This window comes from Geotrypetes seraphini, chromosome 1 (assembly GCF_902459505.1).
Source record: "Geotrypetes seraphini chromosome 1, aGeoSer1.1, whole genome shotgun sequence".
Lineage (NCBI taxonomy): Eukaryota > Metazoa > Chordata > Amphibia > Gymnophiona > Dermophiidae > Geotrypetes > Geotrypetes seraphini.
Genome location: NC_047084.1, coordinates 382,660,537 through 382,686,521, shown reverse-complemented (window position 1 = coordinate 382,686,521; position 25,985 = coordinate 382,660,537). Strand labels below are relative to the sequence as shown.

Sequence of the window (25,985 nt, the reverse complement as noted above, 5' to 3'; positions counted from 1 at the left end):
ATACCGGCGAGAGGCCGAGTGTATCGGAATGTGCGTGTACGCCTCCTTAAGGTCCAGTGAGCACAGCCAGTCCCCCTCGTCCAAGAGTGGATACGTGGGAAGGGTGAGCATTCTGAATCATTCCCGTACCAGAAACTTGTTGAGAGCGCGGAGGTTCAGGATCGGACGCAGATCTCCCCCGTCTTCTTGGGTACCAGAAAGTATAAATCTGGGAATAAAATCCAGAGTTCCACTGTTCCGTGTGAACTTCCTCGACCGCCCGAAGGTGAAGAAGGGCCTGAGCTTTCTGCAGAAGGAGAGGAAGCTGAGACTGAGGCAGTCCGGGGGTAAGCGACTGAAGTGGAGGGAGTACCCTTTCCTTGATGATAGACAGTACCCAACTGTCGGTGGTAAGAATCTCCCACTGGGCATAGAAATGTTGGAGACGACCCCCGATGGGGAAGGGGGAAGGCTCCATGAGGAAGGGAGCCCAAAGGCCCGGACTGGAATTGTCAAAAAGACGGCCTGGCCTTCGCTGGGGCCGACGGCTGATCCTTAGCCTGACGCTGCTGCTGTTGCGGAGGCGTTTCGAAGGAGGCCTGTAGAAAACAGGAGTGGATTTCTGTGCATACCTACGGAGAGGAATTTTATATTGGTGAGCTGGAGGGGCCTTAGGTTTAAGTTTCACCAGAGACGCAAAGGACCACTCGTGGCTGCCTTGATGGACTCAAAGAGCTCATGACCCACACACGGGAGATTGGCAAGACGATCCTGTAGATTCGGATCCATATCCACAAGCCGGAGCCAAGCGAGGCGACGCATAGTGATTGCAAAGGCTGCGACTCTCAAGGACAATTCAAAGGCGTCGTAAGAGGCCTGAAACATATACAGGCGGAGCTGGGAGAGGGTCTCCACGAGGAGACTAAACTCCCGAGGCTCAGGCATGACCTCCCGGAATGGGCGGAGGGCATCAATACAGTACCGAAGATAGGACGTGAAGAAGAAACTGTAGTTAAGGACACGGTTTGCCATCATCGAGTTCTGGTAAAGATGGCGACCAAATTTGTCCATCGTACGGCCCTCCCTGCCAGGGGGGACGGCAGCATAGACCTTCAAGGGATTAGATTTCTTCAAGGAAGGCCCAACCACCAAGAATTGGTGGGAAAGCTGAGCACCCTCAAACCCCTTAACCGGGGTAGTCCGGTAACGGGACTCCAACTTGGAGGGGATAGCAATGACAGCATATGGTGTCTCCAGGTTCTGGAGAAACATCTGCCGAAGAACCTGATGCAAAGTTAGGCGAAGTGCCTCACGAGGCATATTGTCAACTCCCAGTTCCGCCAGGTATTCCTGGGTAAAGTGGGAGTCGGACTGAAGATCCAAGTTTGGGACCCCCGAAAAGTCCTCGGCACCTCAGATGAGGAAGAATCGCTCGAGGGAATCCGACAAATCTTGCGGGCGACGCCTCGAGAAACGAGGGGACACTCAGGCTGGGCAGACCGCGACTGGGTCGAGACCGAGGCCACAGGCGTCGAGGTCGGGACTAGTTGGTTCACCATCGAGGAAAACTGCGTGGCAATAATAGCCTTAAGCATGTCCTCGAACATAGGCACCGAGACCAAAGGAAGGTGGGTCGGAGGTGCAGCAGTGTGCTCCTGCGGGGGCAGTATTCCCTACATGAGGAGGCACGCTTAGAATGATGTCTCGAAGACGCCAATGAGGCGGCGCTAACTTGAGACTCAGAGGAAGGCTTCTTTGCCGGCACATCTGAGGAGGAAAGAGGAGACTTACCCGATGCCGGAGCAGCAGAAGAGGCTGAGGCCGGAGCTTTCGACGCCGATGGGGACTTCGAGGCCGAGAACTTTGAGGCCGAAGTACCCAACGAGGGAGCTGAGGCCGAGACGACCAACGAGGGTGCCGAGGCCAAGCTCGAGGCCTGCCCTGCAGGATCCACGGGGCCAAAGAGTTGGAGAATCTTGGCCACCCTTCGACGAAGAGCCCGCAGTTTTAGAGTCGCACAACGGGGACACAACTCGGCGTGGTGCTTTGCACCCAGGCACTCAACACACCAACGATGGGGATCGGTGATGGAGATAACCCAGTTATACTGAGTAGTTTTTAAATCCAGAACGAAGCAGGGACATAAGAAAAATTACGGCTGCGGCCCCGCAAAGCCAGGCAAGGACCGGGAACCTGATCAAAATCCACGAACTGAAAAAAAAAAAATTAATAATAATAATAAAGATGCGAGCACAGCGACTTAAATGAAAATAATAAAGAAAGCTGTGGTGCAAGAGGGACAATGAAATTGCGCAAGGGAGCAGTGCTTTTGGCTCCACGAAAAACACTGAACTGAGGACATGCTGAGGAGATGCATGCCCTAGGCAGGATGGGAGGGGCATGCACGCATGCGAGGGCCAATCGCAAGCTTGAAGATCTTTGAGCACGTCTGCTTGCGAAAACATCCGCTAGGGAGCTCCGTTGATGATGTCACCCACATGTTGAGAATATGCTGCCTGCTTGTCCTGGGATAATTTAGGGTTCTGTTCAAATCTTGAGCTACATGGGCAACAAACATTATTGCACACCTTCTTTTAGTTATAAAAAGGTTTCTTAGCTTGTGTTCTTCCTTTATTTTTTCCTAGTGTTCATTTTCTCTTGTCTCAAAATTAAAACGAGGGGTTATGTGATGTGATGTCTCATTTTCTAAATATTTTTAGCCTTTCTTCTGTTTAGATACAACTTTATACTGTTTTACATTGAAAGGTAGTCGTTTGCTTATTTTGTACATTGTTATTCTTGTGCTTCAATAAGGACTTTGTGACTTCTTGAATTATAAAAAAAAAAAAAAAATACACACAGTGGTGCCTAGCTAAAGCTTTGGACATCGTTACCCACTTGTGAACAACTGTAATCCTTCATGTATTGAAGAAACTATCCTGCTTAATCCATTTCTTGTTTTTGAATCTCTCAGAACAAAGCATATTGCAGTAGCAGTTAGATATAACTTCTCTCTATAACTCTGCTATTTGGCTTAATTTCAGATTTCTGGACTTTATTTTTGCCTCAAATTCTGCTAAAGCTAACTAGATGATGATGACAGTGCATAAAAAGAGTAGTGCAATACAATTCATTTCATTCTGTGCAAACATACCCATCTGTAAGAATGCAGTATTTATACTTTGTTCCCAGTTCTTTTTGTCTCATCCAATCGACAGCTTTTTGAAGCACCTGAGGAAATGTGTCAGCCTTATCTACAAGGTCCTGTGCATGAAGTAAAACAAAAAAAGTAAAACAAGTAAAAAAAGTAAAACAACAGTTTTTGCAAACATTAAAATTTTATAGTAAGGTAACAGAGAAATATTTTACTTGCTAATTTCCTTTCTTTTGGTCCCTCCAAACTAGTCCTAACACTTGGGTTATGCACACCTACAAGCAGAGACCAAGAACCACTGGCTTCATAACCTGCTATAAACGTTTCCTATGTAGCTCACAACCAGTCGGTATTTTCATACCAAAGCATATAATACCCTTTGAACACCTCACACTCCCCAAACCAGAGAACAATTAGCAACAAAAACTCATAAACCATCATTTGAGAAAAAATATATACGACCTCTTGCTGCATAACTCTTGCTCATGCTTTGCCCTAGATATCTACCAAAACTGATCCTGGGTAGGCTCTGGATTGGTCTGAAGGAACTAAAAGGAAAGAAAATTAGTATGTAAGACCTAATTTCTCCTTCAGTCCAGATACATGAGAAGTAGAGTACCCTCTATAGAAACATAGAAAATTATGGCAAATAAAGGCCACATAGCCCATCCAGTCTGCCATTCAAATCATCCGCTATCCTCTTCCTCCTCCTAAGAGATCCCACATGCCCGTCCCATAATTTCTCAAATTCAAATATACCCCATCTCAAGTACCACCACCAGAAGATTGTTCCAAGTATCCACCACCCTTTCTATGAAGAAGTATTTCCTCGGTTTACTTCTGAGGATATCCCCTTTCAACTTCATCTTATGCCCTCTCATTCCAGAGCTTCCTTGCAGGTGAAAGAGACCTCCTATGCGTTTATGCCATGGAGATATTTAAATGCATCAATCATCTCCTCTCTCTCAACTTTCTTCTAAAGTATACATACTGAGGTCTATGAGTCTATCTCTATATGCCTTATGATGAAGACCACAGACCATTTAGTAGCTACCCCCACTGGACCAACTCCATCCTGGTCATATCTTTGAGGATGCAGTCTCCAGAACTGCACATAGTATACTAAATAGGGCCTCACCAGAGATTTATACAGAGGCCATATCACCTCCTTTTTCCTGCTGGATATTTTTTTTCCCTGTGCACCCAAGCATCCTTTTGGCTTAGACATTGTCCTTTCCACCTGTTTGGCTACTTTAAGATCTTCAGAAACAATCACCCACAAGTCTCCTTCTTTCAACCACAGGAGTACTTCTCCTAAATGGTACTGCTTCCTCGGGTTGATGTAGCCCAAGTGCATAACCCCACATTTTAACATTAAATTTTAGCTGCCAATTTCTGGACCATTTTTCAAGTTTAGCTAGATCCCTTCTCATGCACACCAATAGTGATAATTACCCTATTACAGAGTTTTGCATTGTCTGCAAAAAAGCAAACCTTACATGATGGCCCTTCTGCAATATTAAAAAGAGCCATGTCAAGGACCGATCTCTATGGTACACAACTGGTAACATGCTCCTCCTCTGAATAAACTCCATTTACCTTCTAGCACTTAACCAGTTTCTAATCCAGTTAGTGACTTTTTGGATGAGATAGAGGTTACTCAGTTTATCAATCACTTATGCAGAACCATGTCAAAAGGCTTTACTGAAATCTAAGTATACCACATCCAGCACTCCCCCTAAATCCAACTGTTTGGTCACCCAAAGAAGTTAATCAGATTAGTCTGACAAGATCTTCCTCTAGTAAAACCACAGTGCCTTGAGTCTTGTAATCCACTTTGATTCCAGAAACCTCTCTAGCCTCTGTTTAGAAACATTTCCATTAATTTACTCACACCACTGAGGTAAGACTAACCAGCCTGCAGTTCCCAACTCTTCCCTACTCCCACTTTTATGTAAAGGGACTACTCTCAACTCAAGCAGTGAAAAAGTCAGCTAGAGGAGTTACCAGAACCTCCCAGAGTTCCTTTGGCCCCATTGCTGTTTAACCTTTAGTATAGCTATCTAACATAGTAACTTAACAGATTATGGCAAATAAAGACCTGTGTGGTCCATCCAGTCTGCCCAATAGTCACATTCATTTTTGAGGCAATGTTAAACGAGCAAGCCAGTAATTATTCATTTTACTTGCTAAGTTCCACTATAAAATGTTTTTCCCCTCTCCCCAAGACCTGTACTCAGACTAAATGAATGTGGTTAAAAAAGTGCTTTCTTGCTCTTGATTCATAATGCAGCACACGCGACACAGGCCCTAGAAGTCTAGTTGGCATTAGCCACAGTGCTCCACTCTGGAGTCACTGCCCAAGGTAACTCCAGCCTACCCCAATCTGTCTTATCACATACTGAACACACCAATAAACCAACCTAATCCTAAACGCACCAACATACCATTCATTCAGAAAATCACTAAAACCCCACCTATTCGACAAATTTATCTAACCTTCAATCCTGCTCACCCCTCACCCATCTTACAAGCTCCCTCCCCTTACCAACCTGTTTACTAAACTGTCTTCTACCTCTTCCCAATTCTAACTGATGTTGTAACTCTTGTTGTACACCATCTTGAACTGAAAAGGTATGACGAGATATAAATAATGCTATTATTATTATTATACTGGACCCAGACCATAGAAGTCTGTCCGGCATTGGCTTCACTGCTAGAGCTGCCCCCGTATAAGATTCTGGTGCGACCTCAATTAGAATATTGTGTACAATTCTGGAGACCACACTTTCAAAAAGATATAAAGAGGATGGAGTCGGTCAAGAGGAAAGCTACTAAAATGGTTGATGGTCTTTGTCATACGGCGTTTGGGGACAAACTTAAAGATCTCGATACGTATACTTTGCAGGAAAGGCAGGAGAGGGGAGATATGATACAGACATTTAGATCTTGCTATTTTCACAAAGCTTCCCAGTCTTTAATCATACAAACTATATGTTTTATGTTCAAAAAACTGTTTATTGGTCAAAATATTCAATCCAATATCGCAATAATAACAAGCAACACAGACCAATTTTCATTTCCTCTCCTGACAAAGCAATTAACAACAAAACTCAAGCAGAGTGGGGTAGGCTAGGAAAAGCTGCACTGCACGATGACTTAAGGTGTTGGTTAAAAGCCAGTGGTAACCGTGTTGCCAGTGGGTTAAGGGGGGAGAAAGGGATGGAGAGGTAGTGGGGGGAGGGTGGGGAGGTTTCTCCTGTTGGGTGAGCCTTGGCCGAGTCTGGGTACAAGAACCCAACCCGGACTCTACCGGTCTCTGCCCGTTCGGGTGGTTTGTTGTGGGGGGGGTTTTGTATACTGTATACTGAAAATGCTGTTATCACCTGCTCTGTTTGTTTGGACTTTATCGTTTAATAAACTGTTTTGGAAAAAAAAAAAGCAGCAAGGTGCAGCATCGATGAAAGCAACAAAGCTAAGCAGAGAATATGATAGAAGTTACAATGTAATAACTGTTTCAAAGGTGCTTAACTGATTAGTATATACTTACAGCAACATTGTTTCCAAGGCGGTTACAGGGACTGTGAAAGTGCAGTGGACAACCTATGTTTGCTTTTATAAGTTTTGAGCACAGAGGATGGTGGTCTGTGCAATATATATAGAAATATATATCTATCTTATATCTATCTATCTATCTATCTATCTATCTATCTATATATATATATCACACATACATTATACAGTAAGACCTTGGTTTGCGAGCATAATTCGTTCCAGAAGCATGCTTGTAATCCAAAGCACTTGTATATCAAAGCGAATTTCCCCATAGGAAATAATGGAAACTCAGACGATTCGTTCCACAACCCAAAACTTTAATGCAAAATACTGTATGTACTTGTATTGCAAGACCTCGCTTGTTTAGAACAGTCACTACACTCCTGCAGCATCAGAGAGGGAAGAATCATCAGCTCAGTTGTGATGATGCGACGCGTGTATACTGTATGTACTCATATTGCAAGACATTGCTTGTTTAGAAGTCATTACATGCTTGCAGTGTCAGAGAGAGAAGAACTGATGTGGTATGTACTTGTATTGCAAGACAATGCTTGTATATCAAGTTAAAATTTAATAAAATGTTTTGCTTGTCTTGCAAAACACTTGCAAACCAATTTACTTGCAATCCAAGGTTTTACTATATATATATATATATATATATATATATATATATATATATATATATATATATATATATATATAAAATAATAAAATGCTAGCCGCGCATGCGCACTTGCCTCACGTGTTCCCTGATCCCTTTTCTGTCGGGATGTGGCAAGACAAGTGCGCATGCGCGCCCTTCCCTGCTCTCCACCTCACAATACGGCCCTACTGGCCAAAGTTTCTAAAGGCAGTACGGAGCGGCGGCTTCCGGGAGGAGGCCGCGGCGGCCCAGGAGAGACTTCCTGTGTCCGGGGCTGGCTCCCATGGAGATGTTGTTTTTCTGTTTGGGGCGGCGGCTTCTCTCGGGAGCCGCACCAGCGTCGGACACCTCTCTGTCGTCACAATGTCAGAGACAAGGCTTCCGACGCTGGTGCGCCTCTTGAGGGAGTCTGCCGCCGCGGCTTTGGACAGAGGGGTAGCATTTTCTTTGGAGCCGGCCTTCGGAGAGGCTTGGGATGCGGGAGGGGCTGCCGCCGCGAAGGGCTTTGGTGGGGGAGCCAGCCAGACCACCCGTTAATATAATGGGCTAAAAAACTAGTGTGTGTGTATATATATATATATATATATATATATACACATACACACACACACACACACACAGTGGTACCTCGGTTTACGAGTGCATCGGTTTGCGAGTGTTTTGTAAGACGAGCAAAACATTAGCAAAATCGGCGCCTCGGAAACCGAGCTTACTTCGATGTACGAGCGACCCCCCCCCCCCGGCAATCCGGCATCCCCCTCGCTAGCATCACCCCCCGACATCCCACCCCCCGCACCCATCCACCCACCCGAACACATCGTTTACCCCCCATCTGGCACCGGCACCAATGCACAGGACATGCCGGTCCAGTGCCCAAAGATCTGCCTCCTTCTTTTTGCTGGGCCTTGAGCATCTGCGCATGCTCAAGGCCTTCGAGTTCCCGCGCTCTCCGGGAAGGTTTGTGAAAGTACCAAGAGTTAATCTGTACACAGGCTTATAGTGATATTTTGTGAGCTCCCTTTTTATTTGAGAGACATTTAAATACCTATGTGGCATAAATGCGCGAGGCGAGTCTCTCTCATTTGAAAGGAAGCTCCAAAATGAGAGGGCATAGGATGAAATTAAGAGGTGATAGGCTCAGGAGTAATAAGGAAATACTTATTTTCACAGAAAGGGTGGTAGATGCGTGGAATAGTCTTCTGGTAGAGGTCAGGACTTTCTGAATTCAAGAAAGCGTGAGGCAGGCAAGTGGGATCTCTCAAGGAGTGGAGATAGTAGTTGATGCTGTGGATAGGCAGACTGGATGAGTCATTTGGCCTTTATCTGCCATCCTGTTTCTATGTTTCAGACAGATCTCGTGATCAACATGAAAGACAGACTACTTTTGGCAAAAAGTAAGGCACCATATGCAACGATACCTAATTTCAATAAATCAGAGAAATGGCTCCCAATAGGACAAAGCCTGAAGTTCCAAAATCCTTTCTGCCAAAACTATGGCCACCAAAAATACCATCTTCACTGTGAGGTCCATAAACAATGCCCTCTATAAAGGCTTATATAGAGCTCAACAGAGGGCTCTGAGAACTATGTTGATATTCCACGCTGGGCCCTGTGAAAGAAATTTGGATGAAGGGGAAGCTTATGACTCTGCACTAAATCCACATACCACAGCTGCCATGGCCAATCTGGAGTGACCAGGATTACAAGACTTGGATAAGTTGTTATTCTTTCAAATGACCTGGCCTATTATTAGCCAAGGTGGAAACATATACAGCAGACCTGCATCCAACTGCCTGAACACACACATCCGTGCTGATGCTTCTGGGCTCATACCTTCGGCTGAACTGCGACACCTTCTTGTTGGCCACCGTTGAAATCAGATCGAAAGTTGGACAGCCCCCATCAACATAAGATTGCGTCAAATTCTCTTTGCGACAAAGACCATTCTCTGGAGTCCAAGGTCTGTCCACTCAAGTAGTCACACACTGTCTACTCTCGCCACGAGTGGCCGAGATAGCTTGAAAATGAACCTCTGCCCACTGAAACAACAAGCAGACTTCCAGTCTAAAGGGAGTGCTTTTGCTGCCTCCTGCTGATTAACATAGCCCACTTCTGTGGCATTGTCCGAAACGACTCTGACTGCTTTGCCTTCCCGGGGGGTTTCTAGACTCTGGAGCGCTAGACGGATGGCTCGTTGCTCCAACCATTTGATCAACCGCTTCCTCTGAGAAGGTGACCATCACCCAAACAGGACATCCCTCACAATGGCCTCCCCAGCCATAAAGACTGGCATTGTCTGAAAAGACCCTGACCGCTTTGCCCTCCTGGGAGGTTTCTAGACTCTGGAGCGCTAAACGGATGGCTCGTAGCTCCAGCCATTTAATCGACCGCTTCCTCTGAGAAGGCAACCACCACCCGAACAGGACATCCCTCATAATTGCTTCCCCAGCCATAAAGACTGGCATCTGTCGTATCACCCAAGATGAGATGTGGCGAGGCATGTCCTTGGAAAGCAATTCCAGATGGAGCCATTAGCATAGACTCCAGCTCACTTCTGCTGTCCAGACTAGTGGCATGGTGAGAGGATCAGTCTGATGGAAACAATGGGATAATAACACTTCCTGAAGTAGCCATAGGTGAGTTTTTGCCCAATGATTCCACCATATATCCCAGCACCTGTAGACAATGCCAAGCTGCGAGATTTAGCTTCACCAAAAGCTCCAAAATCTGACGCCACAGCTTCTATTTGCATGGCTCTGAAAGAAAAACACAGCCCTGTGCCATGTCAAAGATGACTCCCATGTATTCCAGGAATTGGGTTGGCTCCAGGTGGTATTTCCAAAAACTGATTACCAAACCTAGCCCACTGCCGACTTCCCCTCGGACATGGATGAGGCTCTGATTAGCCAGCTGTCCAGATAGGGGTGTCCAGATAGGGGTGCACAAATGTGCTGCCACTATGACCATCACTTTGGTGAAGGTACAAGGCACTGTTGCAAGCCCAACATCCTTATAGCCCAGCATCTCCTCCCCACCCTCCTAGCCTAACATCTTCCTATCTCTTCCCTGCTACACTCTCTCCCATGGTCTAGCATTTCTCCCACTCTCTTCTCTCACTCCCATTTCCAGGCATCACTCCATCACTTCATTCTGCTCCTGGATCCAACATCTCCCTCCTTCTCCCCTTCCACCTCCTGTGTGTCTCTTTTCCCCTCGCATCTACCCCCATATCCAACACCTCTCCCTCTCCCTTCCTTGGGCCCTGCGTCAAATCTCTCTAACCCCCTCCATGCACCATCTCTCCCTTCTTCCCCTCCATTATTTGCAATTTCATCTTCTCCCCTCACCATGCATTTCTCCCTCTACTCCCCCATCTTTCCTTCTTCTCACCCTCCCCTCCCCCTATGCCATCAGATTTTCTTCCTCTTACCTCTTCCCTCTCACTGTGCCATCAGATTTCCTTCCTCTCCTTCCCTGTACTCCAAGGCTTGCTTCTTCGGGTCGCGGTATCAGCAATCTCTCACATGCTGCCTGCCACTAACCCAGAAGTCTTCCCTCTGCTGCAGATAGACTTCCATATCAGTGGCAGGCAATATATGGGAAATGCTGCAGATACTGCGACGAAATTCAATGCTGACTCAGTGGGTGAAAAGGAAATTCCATTTCTCCCATCCCCTGTGCAGCAACTTTTGGACCTCCTAAAAAGGTAGCAATAAACAGGCTGCTCGCAGCCTGCCCACTAGGGCTTCTCTCCACCGCATCATCAGTGATGTCATCAGTGATGTGGCAGAGGGAAGGCCCCGGCAGGCAAGGCAGGAGCAGCCTGTTCACCACTGCTGCTGCTTTAGACCCAGAAGTGACTCAGGACTCAGTGAATCGGTGAGTCCATTTTTTTAAGGAAACAAATCGATTTGAAGCAATTCACCAAAGTGAATTGGTGAATCAATTCGAATCGGTGAATCAGGCAGCACTACCGAACAACCCCGAAGCCACAGGGTACAGAGGGTCGCTACACCGAGCTGAGGCGCACAACAGATCATACATGGCATCAGAGACATAAGAAGCTCCCAGCTCAATCTTAGCAATGTCCTGATCCACTAAGGACCAGTCAGCTGTTTCACGGTCAAGAACTTTCTCAGACTACCGGAAGGAAGCCCAGGCTACTAGACTGCCACAAATCACCACCTGGACAGCCTGCCAAATCAAAACTACATTTAAGTAGAGCTTTCATCTTACGGTTCCTAAGGGTTTCTCAAGGCCAAGTTGCCTTCCAATAGTCAAGATCGCCGCATCCACAACAGGAGACTTAAAGGTTTCTCTATCACCATCAGGAATTCATAGGGAAAGAGCGGGATGCTGACTGGATCCCTCTAAGAGGGTCCACCACACGAGGGGGGTCCTTAGCTTCCTCTTCAAAGAGTAAAACTGAAGACACCTGAAAAATGAGCTCATGCAACTCTTCTCGATGAAATATATGCACAACAGATGCATCCTCACCAACCGGCATCGGGAGGGAGGGGGGGAAAGGGTACAGAGCCCCATGTCAACCTTTTTTCCTCCTTTTTTTTGGGGGGGAGGGAAGGTTACTTTGGTTTATATTAGAATACATATGGTATGTTTTCTATCATACCTCCTAGTCCGTTACTATTCATGTGTTTGAACAATAAGCAGAGCTAAGATGGACCTCATATCAACCATCACCCATGAACTAGCAAGCCAGTATCTCAAACATTCATCTCTCTCTGCATTTAAAGAAGCAAGGCAGAGGAACAACCCAAATGAATGACAGTATGCTTGTTAATATTTTCCTTTTAGCATTCTACAAATGATCTAATCAAGCTAGTGCAACTTTGCAACAAAGTTCCCACTTAGGCTTCTTCAGGTAAGGTTTGCAAACACATGGCTTTTTAGAATTCCACACCTTACAACGAGGAAGCCCACTATGATAAATGTTTCTTCCCCTTTATTTCAAACACTCATTTGTTTAGTGAGTACAATACACATGCTTATAACTATCCAATGGAACTTCAACCCTCCCCCAGTTATATACAGAAATTCCCCACAGTAGGTAAAACTCTTAATTTCTTCCTCAATATTCAAGTTTTGTATGGACAAAAAATTTCAAGGTAAAAAAGTGTCATAAACTAGGCAGTAGGTCAGTATATCGCAAACTGTGTGCCACGGCACAATAGTGTGCCTCCTGAGATTCCAAGTGTGCCGTGGCACACTGAGAAGGAAGAGAGGCGTCGGCTAGCTGACTTGCTTATATAACGTGCCTCTCGCCACGAGAGGCACGACCTGTAGGGCCAGAGGTTCTCAACACACAGTACAGCGCCAGTGCTGTATGTCTAGCGACTTCCTGCTGCCGTTGCATATCTTTCGGGACTTTTGCCTTCCTCATCTTCTCTCCCCATCTCCACACCAGCAGCGGCAGCTCAGTGTGCATTTAACTTTGCCACACAGCTGCCGCTAGCATTACTTTAGATGCGGTTCCATCAGGCAGCCTCGGGGCCCTTGCTAGGCCGATCCGCTTCGATGATGTAACTTCCTCTTTTGTCAGATGCAGGATGGCCTAGCAAAGGCCCCGAGGCTGCCTGATGGAACCGCGTCTAAACTAATGCTAGTGGCAACTGTGTGGGGAAAGTTAAAAGCACAGTGAGCTGCCGCTAGAGAGAGGAGAGGTACTGCTGGACAGGGGAGGAGGGAAAGAGAAGGGAGAAGGGGTACTGCTGGACAGGGGAGGAGGGAAAGAGAAGGGAGAAGGGGTACTGCTGGACAGGGGAGGAAGGAAAAGGAAGGGAAGAGAGGTACTGTTGGACATAGGGAGAGGGACAGGTGCTGCTGGACAGGAGGGAGAGAAAGGAAATGGAGAAGAGGTGCTTCTGGACCTTGCAGAAGGAGAGGGAAAGGAAAGGTGCTGCATACTGGAGGGGAGGGTGAGATGGTGCATGGAGAGAGATCATATTAGTTGAGTGGGGTTGGGGAGGGAAGGAAAGAAAATTGTTGCAGGAGGACAGTGATGAGAGAGGGAGAAATGGAAATGGGGTGGAGGAGAGAGAGAAATGGTGCATAGGGAGAGAGCATGTTGGGGTGGGGATGTCACTCGAGGGAAGAGGCAAGGAGAGAGAAAAAGAAAGAGTGAGTGAATGAGAGAGTATAAGTGTGCAGGAGGCAGAAAATGTTGGACTCATGGAGAGGGTGAGATGGATGGGGAGGACAGAAAGGAGGAAAGGAGAAATCTCACACTTGGGGGAAGTGGGAGAGGGCAGAGAGTGTAAAGTTGGACTCATGGAGAGAAGTTGGTTGGGGGAGGGAAGGAGAACCAGAAGAGAAGCAGCATGCAGGAGGAAGAGAGAAAGAAATGTTGGACTGGTGGAAAGGAGGGAGAAATGTTAGACCACTGGGAGGAGGGAGGGAAGGGGAAAATACCCTCCAGGGATTCAAGACAAAGTAGACAAGTGCCTATTGAACCAGAACATATGCAGGTAGGGCTAGTCTCAGTTAGGGCACTGGTCTTTGACCAAGGTATACCATGTGAGCGGACTGCTGGGCACGATGGACCACTGGTCTGACCCAACAGTAGCAATTCTTATGTTCTTAGCTAAATAAGAAATGAAAAACGTGTTACTACTGAAAAATGCAAGCACAACTCTTACTTGATAAAACTTATATTATAAATTATTTACGTAAAAACGGCATTTCAACACGCTGGTTACCTTTAAAGTACCTAAAATATTCAATCAGACACTCTCACAAGTCTCTTAACAGGAGAAACGGCGACAAACAGCTGATTTTAAAGAACTGAGTGTCAAAACTTCAAAACATGGTTGACGTCCAGTCTACCCTTCCTTACAACTCAAAGGACACACATTCAAAAACAAGCAGGATCTTCAGGCACCGGCACGTCCGGTGCGTTGGTACTGGTGCCAGTGCCAGATCGCGGTAAGGGATTGTGTTTGGGTGGGTGGGGGATGCCGGATCGCGGGGGAGTTCACAAGCGGGGGGCAATGGCGGTGGGGTGTAAGGTGGAGCAGCATCGGTGGCCTCGGGGGAGGGGAGAATGAATCAAGCGAGTTTCCCTTACTTCCTATGGGGAAACTCGCTTTGATATACGAGCAATTTGGTTTAAAGGGCATGCTTCTGGAGCGAATTATGCTCGTAAAGCAAGGTTCCACTGTACTTGAAAAATGATCTTAAAAGGTACAAAAGTAAAAAAGTCAGTACTCTATTTTCTGCACATTACTGCCATCTAGTGGCCAATAGCTGGAACACGTGGCGACTAGAGCATATAGTAAAAAAGTCAATACTTTATTTTCTACACAGTACTGCCACCTAGTGGCAATCAATTGGAACTGATTTTCAAAATACTGTACTACAGAAAGGCTTGCCATTCAAGCTCACTATTTAACCCAACAGGGATTAAAGTATGCAACTTAAAAATCCAATGTTGCACAAAATCTGTGCTAGATTACCACCCTGTGGCAAACATGGTAAATACTGAAAATAAAAGGGATTCAATCGGATGTTGTAGATCTATCCAGTGTTGGACTAAAGATGCTGACAGGACTTCAGTTCTAATTCTACTTAAATGTTCTGTTATACGTTAACGTATAGTCCTCATCGTGTGCTCTACATAAAATTTTGGACAGGGACATTGTATTATGTAAATGAATCCACTGGTAGTACAGTCAAAAGCATATTTTTTATGTAATACCCATAGATCTTCCAATGGGACACTGTGCCTGCAAATTTTACATTTGTCACATATAACGTGGCTCTGCATAGAAGATCTAAGAACTTAAATCAGTGGATTGGAATTGGGTTCTCATTAAATAATTACGCATATTGCATCCTTTAGAGCAGTGTTCTTCAACCTTTTTACACCTATGGACCGGCGAAAATAAAATAATTATTTTGTGGACCGGCAAACTAATAAGACTGAAATTTTTAAAATCCCCATTGCCGCCCTGTCCTCGCGAGCTCGGTCCCGTTAACCATCTGATCCCATCCGCACAAGCCTCAAATAGTTATGATTTTATATTGAAAATATTTTATTAAAGTATAAAAAAAACAATATTCTGTACAATTGTCATTTTATAAATATAAATAATACAGGGCAAGGATCAACAAAACTCCCATCTCCCCTCCCCTTCACATATATCCCCTCTACTATCAAGAAAACTGAATAAGCCAAATTATTACAGAATGCTACACAAATATCATGCTAACAGAATACCGCAGTCACACATGGCAGGAATGGTGTTAGGGGGAGGGCAACTGCCTCCTAGTCAGAGAGAGCCCTAAGCCAGATGGAAGCTAAAGACACACTGCCTGGGCTTTGCACTCCCCAGTTATGTCTAACATCAGCTCTAGCAGGATACATATTTTAAATCTGATATATTCTAATCACAAGATAGAAATAAAATTATTTTTTTCTACCTTTTGTCGTCTCTGGTTTCTGCTTTCATCGTCTTTTCACTCTCTTCCATCCAGCGTCTGCTCTCTGTCTCTTCAATCCAGCATCTGCCTCTTCCATCCACTGTCTGCCCTCTACCCCTCCCCCTCCCATATGGTATCTGCGTTCTTTCTATGCCCCTCTCTCCTACACCAGATCTAGCATCTTTGTCCCTCTTTCCTTATTTTTCATCTGAGCCCCCTTCCCAGCATGAATCTCTCTCTACCTTGTCATTCCTCTGTCTCTCCCCTTTCCCTCATCTGATCTCTCCATTCCATCCTGACTCCTTCCCCTCCTCTAATCTCCCTGCCAGCTGTTTCCTTCCAATGTTCCTCCTCCCTTGTCCAGCAGTACCTTCTCCCTTTCTTCCTCCCCTTATCCAATAGTAACTCTCTTCCCTTCCTCTTCTCCCCTGTCAGCAGTAGCCCCTTCCCCTCCCTTGTTCAGGAATACCCCTTCTCCCTTTCCTCCTCCCCTTATCCAACAGTAATTCTCATCCCTTCCCTTCTCCCCTGCCAGCAGTAGCCCCTTCCCCTCCCTTGTCCAGGAGCACCTCTACTCCCTTCCCTCCTTCCCTCTCCAGCAAATGTTTCCTCTATGTAGGCTAGCGGCAGCTCTGTGTGCTTTTAACTTCGGCACACAGCTGCCCCTAAGCAGTACTTTAGCGCGGTTTCATGAGGCAGCCTTGGGGCCTTTGGTAGGCCGGCCCGCTTCGATGATGCGATGTGGGCCGGCCTACCAAAGGCCCCGAGGCTGCCTCATTAAACCGCGCTAAAATACTGCCTAGGGGCAGCTGTGTGCCGAAGTTAAAAGCACACAGACCCGCCGCTGCTTTTCTAGGGGTGCGGAGACATATGCGGCAGGAGTCGGTGGTGGCAGGCAGGAGTGCCGGCATAGCGACGGCAACAGGAAGTTGCACGTCAGCTGACGCCGGCACCTTTTGCTGCGGCGGGGTCCTGAATCCTTTGCGGACTGGCATGATTTTTTTGCGGACCGACACCGGTTCACGGACCGGCGGTTGAAGAACTGTGCTTTAGAGAAAGCAAAACAGGGAAATTCCTGAAAAACAGGATGGTACTGCAATACGTTCCAATGTGATTTTATAATGTGCTTGATCTTAAATGAGCGAGTATGGTAACACACATACTACTGATGAATCAGTAGATTTAACTGCAGGTTTCAACAACGTATCATGTTGAGCATATAATGCCCCTTTATATGCTTTTTTCACTGTGGACTGTGGATACCCATAAGCCAAAAATCTCACCTTCATTTCTTCTGCTTTCACTTAACAGTCCTGTTTAGAGGAACAGATCCTGCGCAAACACAGAAACTATCCTACTGGAATATTATTATGCAGATGTTTAGGATGTTAACTGTCATATTAAAAGATTATTGCGATCAGTGGAACAAAGAGCAACGTTGGATTTTTAAGTTGCACACTTTAATCCCTGCTGGGTTAAATAGTGAGCTTGAATGGTAAGCCTTTCTGTAGTATTTTGAAAATCAGTTCCGATTGATTGCCCCTAGGTGGCAGTACTGTGTAGAAAATAGAGTATTGACGTCTTTACTTTTGCACCTTTTGAGATCATTTTTCCAAGTAATGAGTTCTTTATGAACTCTATGATCAGGTTTTTTTCTCATCCATTCATTTTTTAGCTTCTCTTAGTCTTTCTGTTTTTGAATAAGTGTATTCTTTGAGTTGATAGGAAGGGTAGACTGGATGTCACCACGTTTTGACACTCAGTTCTTTAAAATCAGCTGTTTGTCGGCGTTTCTCCTGTTAAGAGACTTGTGAGAGCGTCTGATTGAATATTTGAGCTGCTTTAAAGTTAACCAGCGTGTTGAAATGTCGTTTTTACTTAAATAATTTATAATATAAGTTTTATCAAGTAAGAGTTGCACTTACATTTTTCAGTAGTAACATATTTTTCATTTCTTATTTAGGGCTCCTTTTATCAAGCCGCTCTAGCAGGGTAAATGCGCGCAATGTTTCATCACGCGCTAACCCCTACACTGGCCAAAAACTACCGCCTGCTCAAGAGGAGGCGGTAGCGGCTAGCGCGGCCGGCGCTTTATCGCGCGCTATTATGCGCATTAAACCGCTAGCGCGGCTTGATAAAAGAAGCCCTTAGTTTTAGAGTATTCCCTGCTGCCAAGTACAGTTGAATGCGGCTGTATTCTAATGCTGTTTGGTTTCCTGAAGCAGGAGAACGAAACGTGTGCAAGTTGAAACCAAGAAACCAAGCTGATCTTTACATATGTATAGCATGATTTAAGCTTTATTTAGGTAATTTTTGGGTAGTGCTCTGATATTATTATATACAAAGATAGATAGATGCAAGGCAGAAAGTGAAGGAGAGAAAAACAGTCAATGGATAAGAAGGCATTGGAAACATAGTTAAAAGCACAGAAAAATAAAGTCACCAGACAACAAAGGTAGGGAGAATGATTTTATTTTCAATATAGTGATTGAAATGTGTCAGTTTTGAGAATTTATATCTGCTGTATATATTGTGTGTATATGAAAAATGAAAGGAAAAGATTGAATTACAATTAGTAAAGGAGGTGGGAACTGGGGCAGAGCTTGGGAGGTCTGTGGTTGGGGTACTCAGTTGATATCTGTTAGACTTAGGGGTACCTAGCTTGAAGTAGTTGAGAAACGCTGCTGTAGGCAATCAGCTGGCACCAGTGCCTCTCCTTCCCTGCTGGCACCCCCTATTGGCATCTCAGGGCCCATCTGGAGGGCCTCTATGCATGCGTGGATGTCAACGTGATGATGTCACGCATGCGTGTGATGTTATCTTGGCGACATCCGCGCACCTCCGGGTGCCTTGAGCCGTGGCCACTACCTTCAGTGTTCTCTAGCTCGAGAAAGTTTGAGAGACACTGCTGTAGGTAATATATAGGTGGTAAAAAGCTTTCAAAAATGCATGCTATTTTAACTCAGTGTAATTGCATCAATTTGGTTGTTGACCCTTAATGACATACTGCTCTGCTCAGTTAAAAAAAAAAAAGACTGAGGGACCTACATTTCAACTGTATAGAAGAATATGGATTGAGTGCTCACCTATGCACAAGCATATATACTCAGTTAATTTAGAAAACACCTTCCATTTGCACAAAATCATAATGCAAGAGCCATGTATTTGTACCACATTTTCCAAGGTATTGAGTGATTAATTTTGCTTTCTGATGGTGTACTTCTGCTATCCCATCAAAAACGGAAGTTAAAATATTAAAGAAATTTTTATGGGATGCAAAGGCAACAAATATTTGCTTGTCTTATCCAGATAAAATGTTTTTACATATGTAAATAAGTGTTTTGATCTGTAGCCAGTCTCTGTGCACACAGAAGTATACCTGTTGTGCAACGATTGTACTTTTTTTTTGCTAAAAGAAGGGACAGTCCACTTATTGTTTAACAATTGACAAAAGAACACTCATAGGGAAAAACTATTCTCTAAGAACAGCATAACAGAGCTAAAATTGAAAACACATCTTTGTGGTTATATAAAATAATCCAAATAAAATTTTTGCTATAACACACTAAATACCTGAGTAATTCCAGTCAGACTGATACAGAAATCAGACAGCTGCGTTTTAATCTCTGGCCTCACATACTCTTGAAAGGTATCTTCCTAAGGGAGAAGCAAGAGGGGAAAATATGAAGTTTTCTGTATGTGGTATTTGACAAATATACATCTCAGCAATTCTAGCAGTTACTCAGAGCTCCTCATGAGTGTTTACTCCAAGCTATATAGAACAGTTCAAACAAAGACAAATTTTAAATTGTGAGAGTTATAAGATAAAGATACAGCATACCATTACTTTACTGGATCATCTGAAGAGCTTCAACCTTTAGAAATCAATTTTGAGTTAGGCCATAGACATCAGGTAATAATCGCATGATTGATCTAGCTCCAACAATAAAACTAGATCTCTCTTCTGGAAAGTTTGGGCTCAACAGTCTACATGCATTATTACAGTCTTAACAAAGGCTCAACATTTATACTCTGATAAGGGAGGTGTGGTCCCAGATAGAAAGAGGGAAGTTAGGGTCCTGCAGGGTTCTCTGAAGGTTTTCTAGTGAAGAGTTGGGCCTAATGACCCTCTTAAAATGCCACCTTTAGGTCAGAGGCCACCACAGCCATTCCTTAGCTCCTGGAAAAAAAGTCAACCCAACCCAGATGTAAGGATAACAAGGAAAGCCAGGGGTCTAAGTAAATGCCCTTAAAGGATAAGACACTGGGAAAAGAAGAGAGTTTGATTTGTGGTAAACCCTTCGAAGAAGAAGAGGAAATGGTTTGGGAAAATCAGGAGGAAAAGAGGGAGAATTTTCCCATGGAATTCAAAGAAGTATCACGCCTGGAAGATATGGAAATAGACAACTAACCTGAGAGACACCCAAGTGGGAGGGGATGGAAGGGAATTGGGGAGGAGAACCATATGATTGTTCTATGTAGGTAGTGACTTTCTCCTAGTCTCTGTGCCCCAGTGGAAGGTGAAAATTGGATGGGTATGTGGGAAAACCTTGAAACCAATCCAAACAAGACTGAAGAAGGACTTGGGAATGTCTTATGAACTGATAAGTCACTGGACTTCATAAAGCCCTATATGACTTAGGATGATTTGCAGAATGAATTTGCATGAGGACTAAGAACATAAGAACAGCCTCTGCTGGGTCAGACCAGAGGTCCATCGTGTCCAGCAGTCCGCTCGCGCGGCGGCCCAACAGGTCCAGGACCTGTGTAGTAGTCCTCTATCTATACCCCTCTATCCCCTTTTCCTTCAGAAAACTGTCCAATTCCTTCTTGAACCCTAATACCATACTCTGTCCTATCACGCCCTCTGGAAGCGCATTCCAGGTGTCCACCACCCGTTGGGTGAAGAAAAACTTCCTAGCATTGGTTTTGAATCTGTCCCCCTTCCAACTTTTCTGAATGCCCTCTCGTTCTTGTGGTTTTCGAAAGTTTGAAGAATCTGTCCCTCTCTACTTTCTTTATGCCCTTCATGATCTTGTAAGTCTCTATCATGTCCCCTCTAATTCTCCTCTTCTCCAGGGAAAAGAGCCCCAGTTTCTCCAGTTTCTAAGGGTATGGAAAACCTTTCATACACTGAATCAGACGCGTCGCTCTCCTCTGAACCCTCTCGAGTATCGCCATATCCTTCTTATGGTACGGCGACCAATATTGGACGCAGTACTCCAGATGCGGACGCACCATCACCCGATACAATGGCAGGATAACTTCTTTCGTTCTGACTGTAATACCCTTCTTGATTATACCTAAGCATTCTATTCGCTCTCTTAGCAGCCGCTACGCACTGTGCCGACGGCTTCATTGTCTTGTCCACTATTAGCCCCAAGTCCCTTTCCTGGGTACTCTCGCTCAAAAAAATCCCTCCCATCGTATAGCTGTACCTTGGGTTTCTGCTTCCTACATGCAATACTTTACATTTCTCTACATTGAACTTCATCTGCCATCTCGTCACCCACTCCCCTAGTTTGTTCAGGTCCCTTTGTAATTCCTCGCAGTCCTCTTTAGTCCGAGCACCACTACATAGTTTGGTGTTGTCTGCAAATTTTATTATTTCGCACTGTGTCCGTTTCTATATCATTTATACATATATTGAATAGCAGCGAACTAAGCACCGACCCCTTCGGCACACCATTCGTGACTCTCCTCCAGTCCGTGTAGTGGCCCTTTACTCCTACCCTCTGCTTCCTACCCGCCAATCAATTTCTGATCCATCTATGTACGTCTCCTTCCACCCCCATGGTTCTTCAGTTTCCGAAGTAGGCGTTCATGGGGTACCTTGTCAAAGGCTTTTTGGAAATCTAAATATACGATATCTATGGGGTCACCTTTGTCCATCTGTTTGTTAATTCCTTCGAAGAAGTGCAGTAAGTTAGTTGGGCACGATCTCCCCTTGCAGAAGCCATGTTGACTTGTGATTAGAAGTTTATTTCTTTCAAAATGCTCATCGATGCTGTCTTTTACCAGCGCTTCCGCCATTTTCCCCGGAACTGAGGTCAGACTTACCGGTCTGTAGTTCCCCGGGTCACCTCTCGATCCCTTCTTAAACATGGGCGTAACATTGGCTATCTTCCAATCCTCCGGGATCACGCCTGTTTTCAGGGATAGATTGCAAACTTGCTGTAGTAGTTCCGCTATTTCCTCCTTTAGTTCCTTCACAATCCTTGGGTGGATTCCATCCGGGCCTGGAGATTTGTCAGTTTTTAATTTTTCTAACTGCCTGCGTACATCTTCAAGGCTTACTTCCATGGATGTTAGTTTATCTGTTTGGGCTCCTATGAAGATTTGCTCAGGTTCTGGTATGTTGGATGTTTCCTCTTTTGTAAATACAAACGAAAAGAAAATGTTTAGTCTTTCCGCCACTTCTTTCTCCTCCTTCACCACTCCCTTCCTGTCTCCGTCATCCAGCGGTCCCACCTCTTCCCTAGCCGGCTGCTTCCCTTTAACATACCTGAAGAACGGTTTGAAATTTCGTGCTTCCTTGGCTAGCCTTTCTTCATATTCTCTTTTGGCTTTTCTAACCACACAGTGACATTCTTTTTGATGCTTCCTGTGCTCTTTCCAGTTCTCCTCAGTTTTGCCCTTTTCCCATTTCCTGAATGAGTTCTTCTTATCACCTATCGCTTTCTTCACTTCTTTGGTTATCCACGCCGGGTCTTTTGTTCGATTCTTTTTTCACCCTTTTCTGAATCTTGGTATATGTAGATTTTGCGCCTCAATCACCGTGTCCTTGAACAAAGACCAGGCTTGCTCTACAGTCTGCCATTTCTTTGAGACATTCCTAAGTTTCTTCCTTACCATTACTCTCATCGCTTTGTAGTTTCCTTTCTTGAAGTTAAAAGTTGTCGCTATGGTTATCTTTCCCTTCGGTAGTCCTACTTCAACTTTGAACTTGATCATATTGTGATCGCTGTTTCCCAACGGTCCCACTACTTCTTCCTTTGCAGGTCCTCTTAGCTCATTTAGGATTAGATCCAGAGTGGCATTCCCTCTTGTCGGTTCTCTAACAAGTTGATCCATGAAGCAATCCTGTATAGCCCCCAGGAATCCGGTCTCTCTGGCACATTTTGAGCTTCCAAGACTCCAGTCTATCCCGGGATAGTTGAAGTCTCCCATAATAATTGTGTTACCGCTTTTGCATTCTCGCCTCATCTCGGCTTCCATTTCTTCATTGATAGCTTCGCTTTGCCCAGGTGGACGATAGTACAGGGCCATCTTTATCTCAGGCCCTTTCCTTCCCGGTATTTTAACCCATAGTGATTCCAAATTGTTGGTCGCCGCCGCTGTATCCACTCTAGTCGAGTGTATGCTTTCTTTTATGTATAGGGCTATTCCTCCTCCTTTCTGACCTGACCTTTCCTGGCGATAGAGTTTGTACCCCGGCAGTGCTGTATCCCATTTGTTTTCTTCATTCCACCATGTTTCGGAGACCCCAATGATGTCTATGTTCTCAGATTTGGCCTTGACTTCTAATTCCCCCATTTTGTTCCTTAGGCTCCTTGCATTAATATATATGCAATTTAAGTCCTGGTATTTTTTTGTCTTCATTTCCTTTCCCTATGCTTCAAACTTTATTTTCTTCTCTTGTGCTGCAATTCTTTTATCTTCCTCTTCTGGGTTAGTCAACTCGTGTGTTTTGCCAGTTGTTTCTTCCCAGCATTTTTCTCCCTTAGTATTTTCGTGGGATATCTTCTTCCGAATCGTCGACACTTGGTCGACTGTCGGCTTTCCCCTTCTTCTTAGTTTAAAGCCTGTTCTATTCCTCTCCTGGCGTTGCTTGCTAGAAGTCTAGTTCCCGCCGCGCTCAGGTGCAGTCCATTTCTTCTGTAGAGCTTGCTCTTACCCCAAAACGTTGTCCAGTTCCTCACGAAGTGGAACCCCTCTTCCTCACACCATCTCCTCATCCAAGCATTTATTGATTGTAGTTCCGTCTGCCTCTTTACATCTGCCCTCGGTACTGGTAGGATCTCTGAGAACGCTATCTTCTGGGTCCTCATCTTCAACTTCCTTCCCAGAATCTTGAAATGTTCTATCAGTGCACCTCTTCTGTAGTCTCTCCTGCTGACATCATTTGTCCCGATGTGGATCATTACTGCAGTCTCTTCTGTCTCTGCTCCTTCCAGGATCTCTTCAATTTTGTCCACGATGTCCTTTGTTCTCGCTCCTGGGAGACAGGTCACTAGTCGATCCTCTCTCCCACCTGCTATGTGGCTGTCTACATTCCTTAGGATTGAGTCTCCCATTAGGATCGCAGACTTTCCCTTCTTCAATTTTCGCTTCGGTCGCAGGTCAGTGTCCTCGAAGTGCTTTGCTGCTTCTTCTTCTGGGCATCGACTTGCCCTTTCCTCCCCTTCCTGTGGTTTTCCTCTGTGGGCATCTACTTCGGGGTCATCCGTCTCTTGTTCTCCTTTCCATGTTGGTGTAACTTCATCTGTCTTCTGAAGTTTGTTCTCTTCCACCCACCTGTAGGCTTCCTCAATGAATTCCTCGAGTTCCCTGACTTCTTCCTCGATGTGTCTCTTTCTCAAGAAGTCCTCAGGTGTCCTAATTGGGTCCTATGTGATGTGAAGTCCTTCCAGTTCCTGTATCTTGTCCTTCAGTTGCTTGACTTCTTTCTTCAGGCGGCCTGCCAAGGCAGAAAAGACCGGAGGCGGACCGAGGACAGAGGGGCCACCTTCCGGCATAAACAAACAAGGGCCACCCCCTGAGGCCGAGACAAGAAGGAGCGCAGACAAACTGGGTCCAGGTCCGCCCCGACGGACTCCCGAGACTGGGGCGGGCAGAGTCTGAATCACTCCCGGACTAGAACTAGTGCAGGTCACGAAGGGCCTGGACCAGACGCAGATGGGAGGATGGGAATGCCCAACCGACAGAAGCGAGGCTATACTCCCGGTGCGTAGACACGGAGACACCCCTCCCGAAGGGAGGGGAGGAATCCCAGAAGGAGAGCAGGCCGGAGGCTATGCGAGAATAGTCAAAAAGGCGGCCAGGAGTCGCCGAAGCCGGTGACTGGACCATAACCTGGCGCTGCTGCAGCTATTGAAGCTGCTGCGAAGGAGGCCGAGAACACAAGAAAGGTATCCGGAGGGCCCCTCCGGAGGAGTCCAAACCACCAAGGCAGACGGGATTCAGCTGAAGGCGTCCCGATAGGTGAAGGACCGGTCGCGTTCTGAGAGGCGGTTAGTGGCCACCGCAAGAGAGGCCTCAAGAAGCGCAGAACTCACGCAAGTAAAAGTGGCGAGACGATCCTGGAGGTTCGGATCCTCAGCCACACTCTGCGCCAAGCTAGATAACGCATGGCAGGAGCAATAGAGCCGGAGCAGGGAGAGAGTCTCCTCCAGGCAACCAAACTCCATACTACAAGATTCCGTCACGGCTGCCCGGAATGAACCGAAGAGAAAGCGGGGAACCCTTTCGAACAGGAGCCGGAGACGCCGAGGCACAGAGCCCCAGATGTCGAGACACTAAGCCCCCGTCGATAACGGGGCGCAAACCCGCAGTTGACGCCAAGGCCCAAAGCCTCAGCCGCTGCTGAAATATAAAGCCCCCAGCGACGTTGCGGCACCAAGCCACAGTCGACATCGAGACACAAGGCCACCGCCAACCAAAGGGCAAAGCCCCAAGCGACGTCAAGTCACAAAGCTCCAGTCGACGGCGAGACACGAAGCCCTGGCAACGACGAGGCACAGATCTCCAGCAGACAATGAGGCCCCCAGCCTCAGTCGAGGCACAAGCCTCAGGCGCCATCGAAGCACAAGTGTCAAGTGACGCGGAGCACACGACCGCAGCTGACGTCGAAGGTACAAAGCATCCGTCGACGTCGAGACACCCAGCCCCAGTCGACGTCGAGGCACGAAGCCCCAGTCGACGTCGAGGCACGAAACCCCAGTCGACGTCGAGGCACGAAACCCCAGTCGACGTCGAGGCACGAAACCCCAGTCAACGTCGAGGCACGAAACCCCAGTCGACGTCGAGGCACGAAGCCCCAGTCGACGTCGAGGCACGAAGCCCCAGTCGACGTCGAGGCACGAAGCCCCAGTCGACGTCGAGGCACGAAGCCTCAGTCGACGTCGAGGCAAGAAGCCTCAGTCGACGTCGAGGCACGAAGCTCCAGTCGACGTCGAGGCACATCGAGGTTCAGAAGTCGGCACCGTACCAATG

General features: G+C 46.1%; 1 protein-coding gene across 2 annotated transcripts in view; it reads right to left on the bottom strand.

Annotated features, from left to right (window-relative positions):
- The window catches only part of ERI1 (exoribonuclease 1), a 91,481-nt gene that overhangs the window by 27,196 nt on the left and 38,300 nt on the right, over nt 1–25,985 (bottom strand). For both annotated transcript variants that reach the window (XM_033916108.1, XM_033916118.1), the window contains exons 4-5: nt 19,344–19,427; nt 3,134–3,243 (exon numbers count right to left, since the gene is read on the bottom strand). In XM_033916108.1, coding sequence (XP_033771999.1) covers nt 3,134–3,243; nt 19,344–19,427 — 194 coding nt within the window. The remainder of the gene's footprint in view (nt 1–3,133; nt 3,244–19,343; nt 19,428–25,985) is intronic.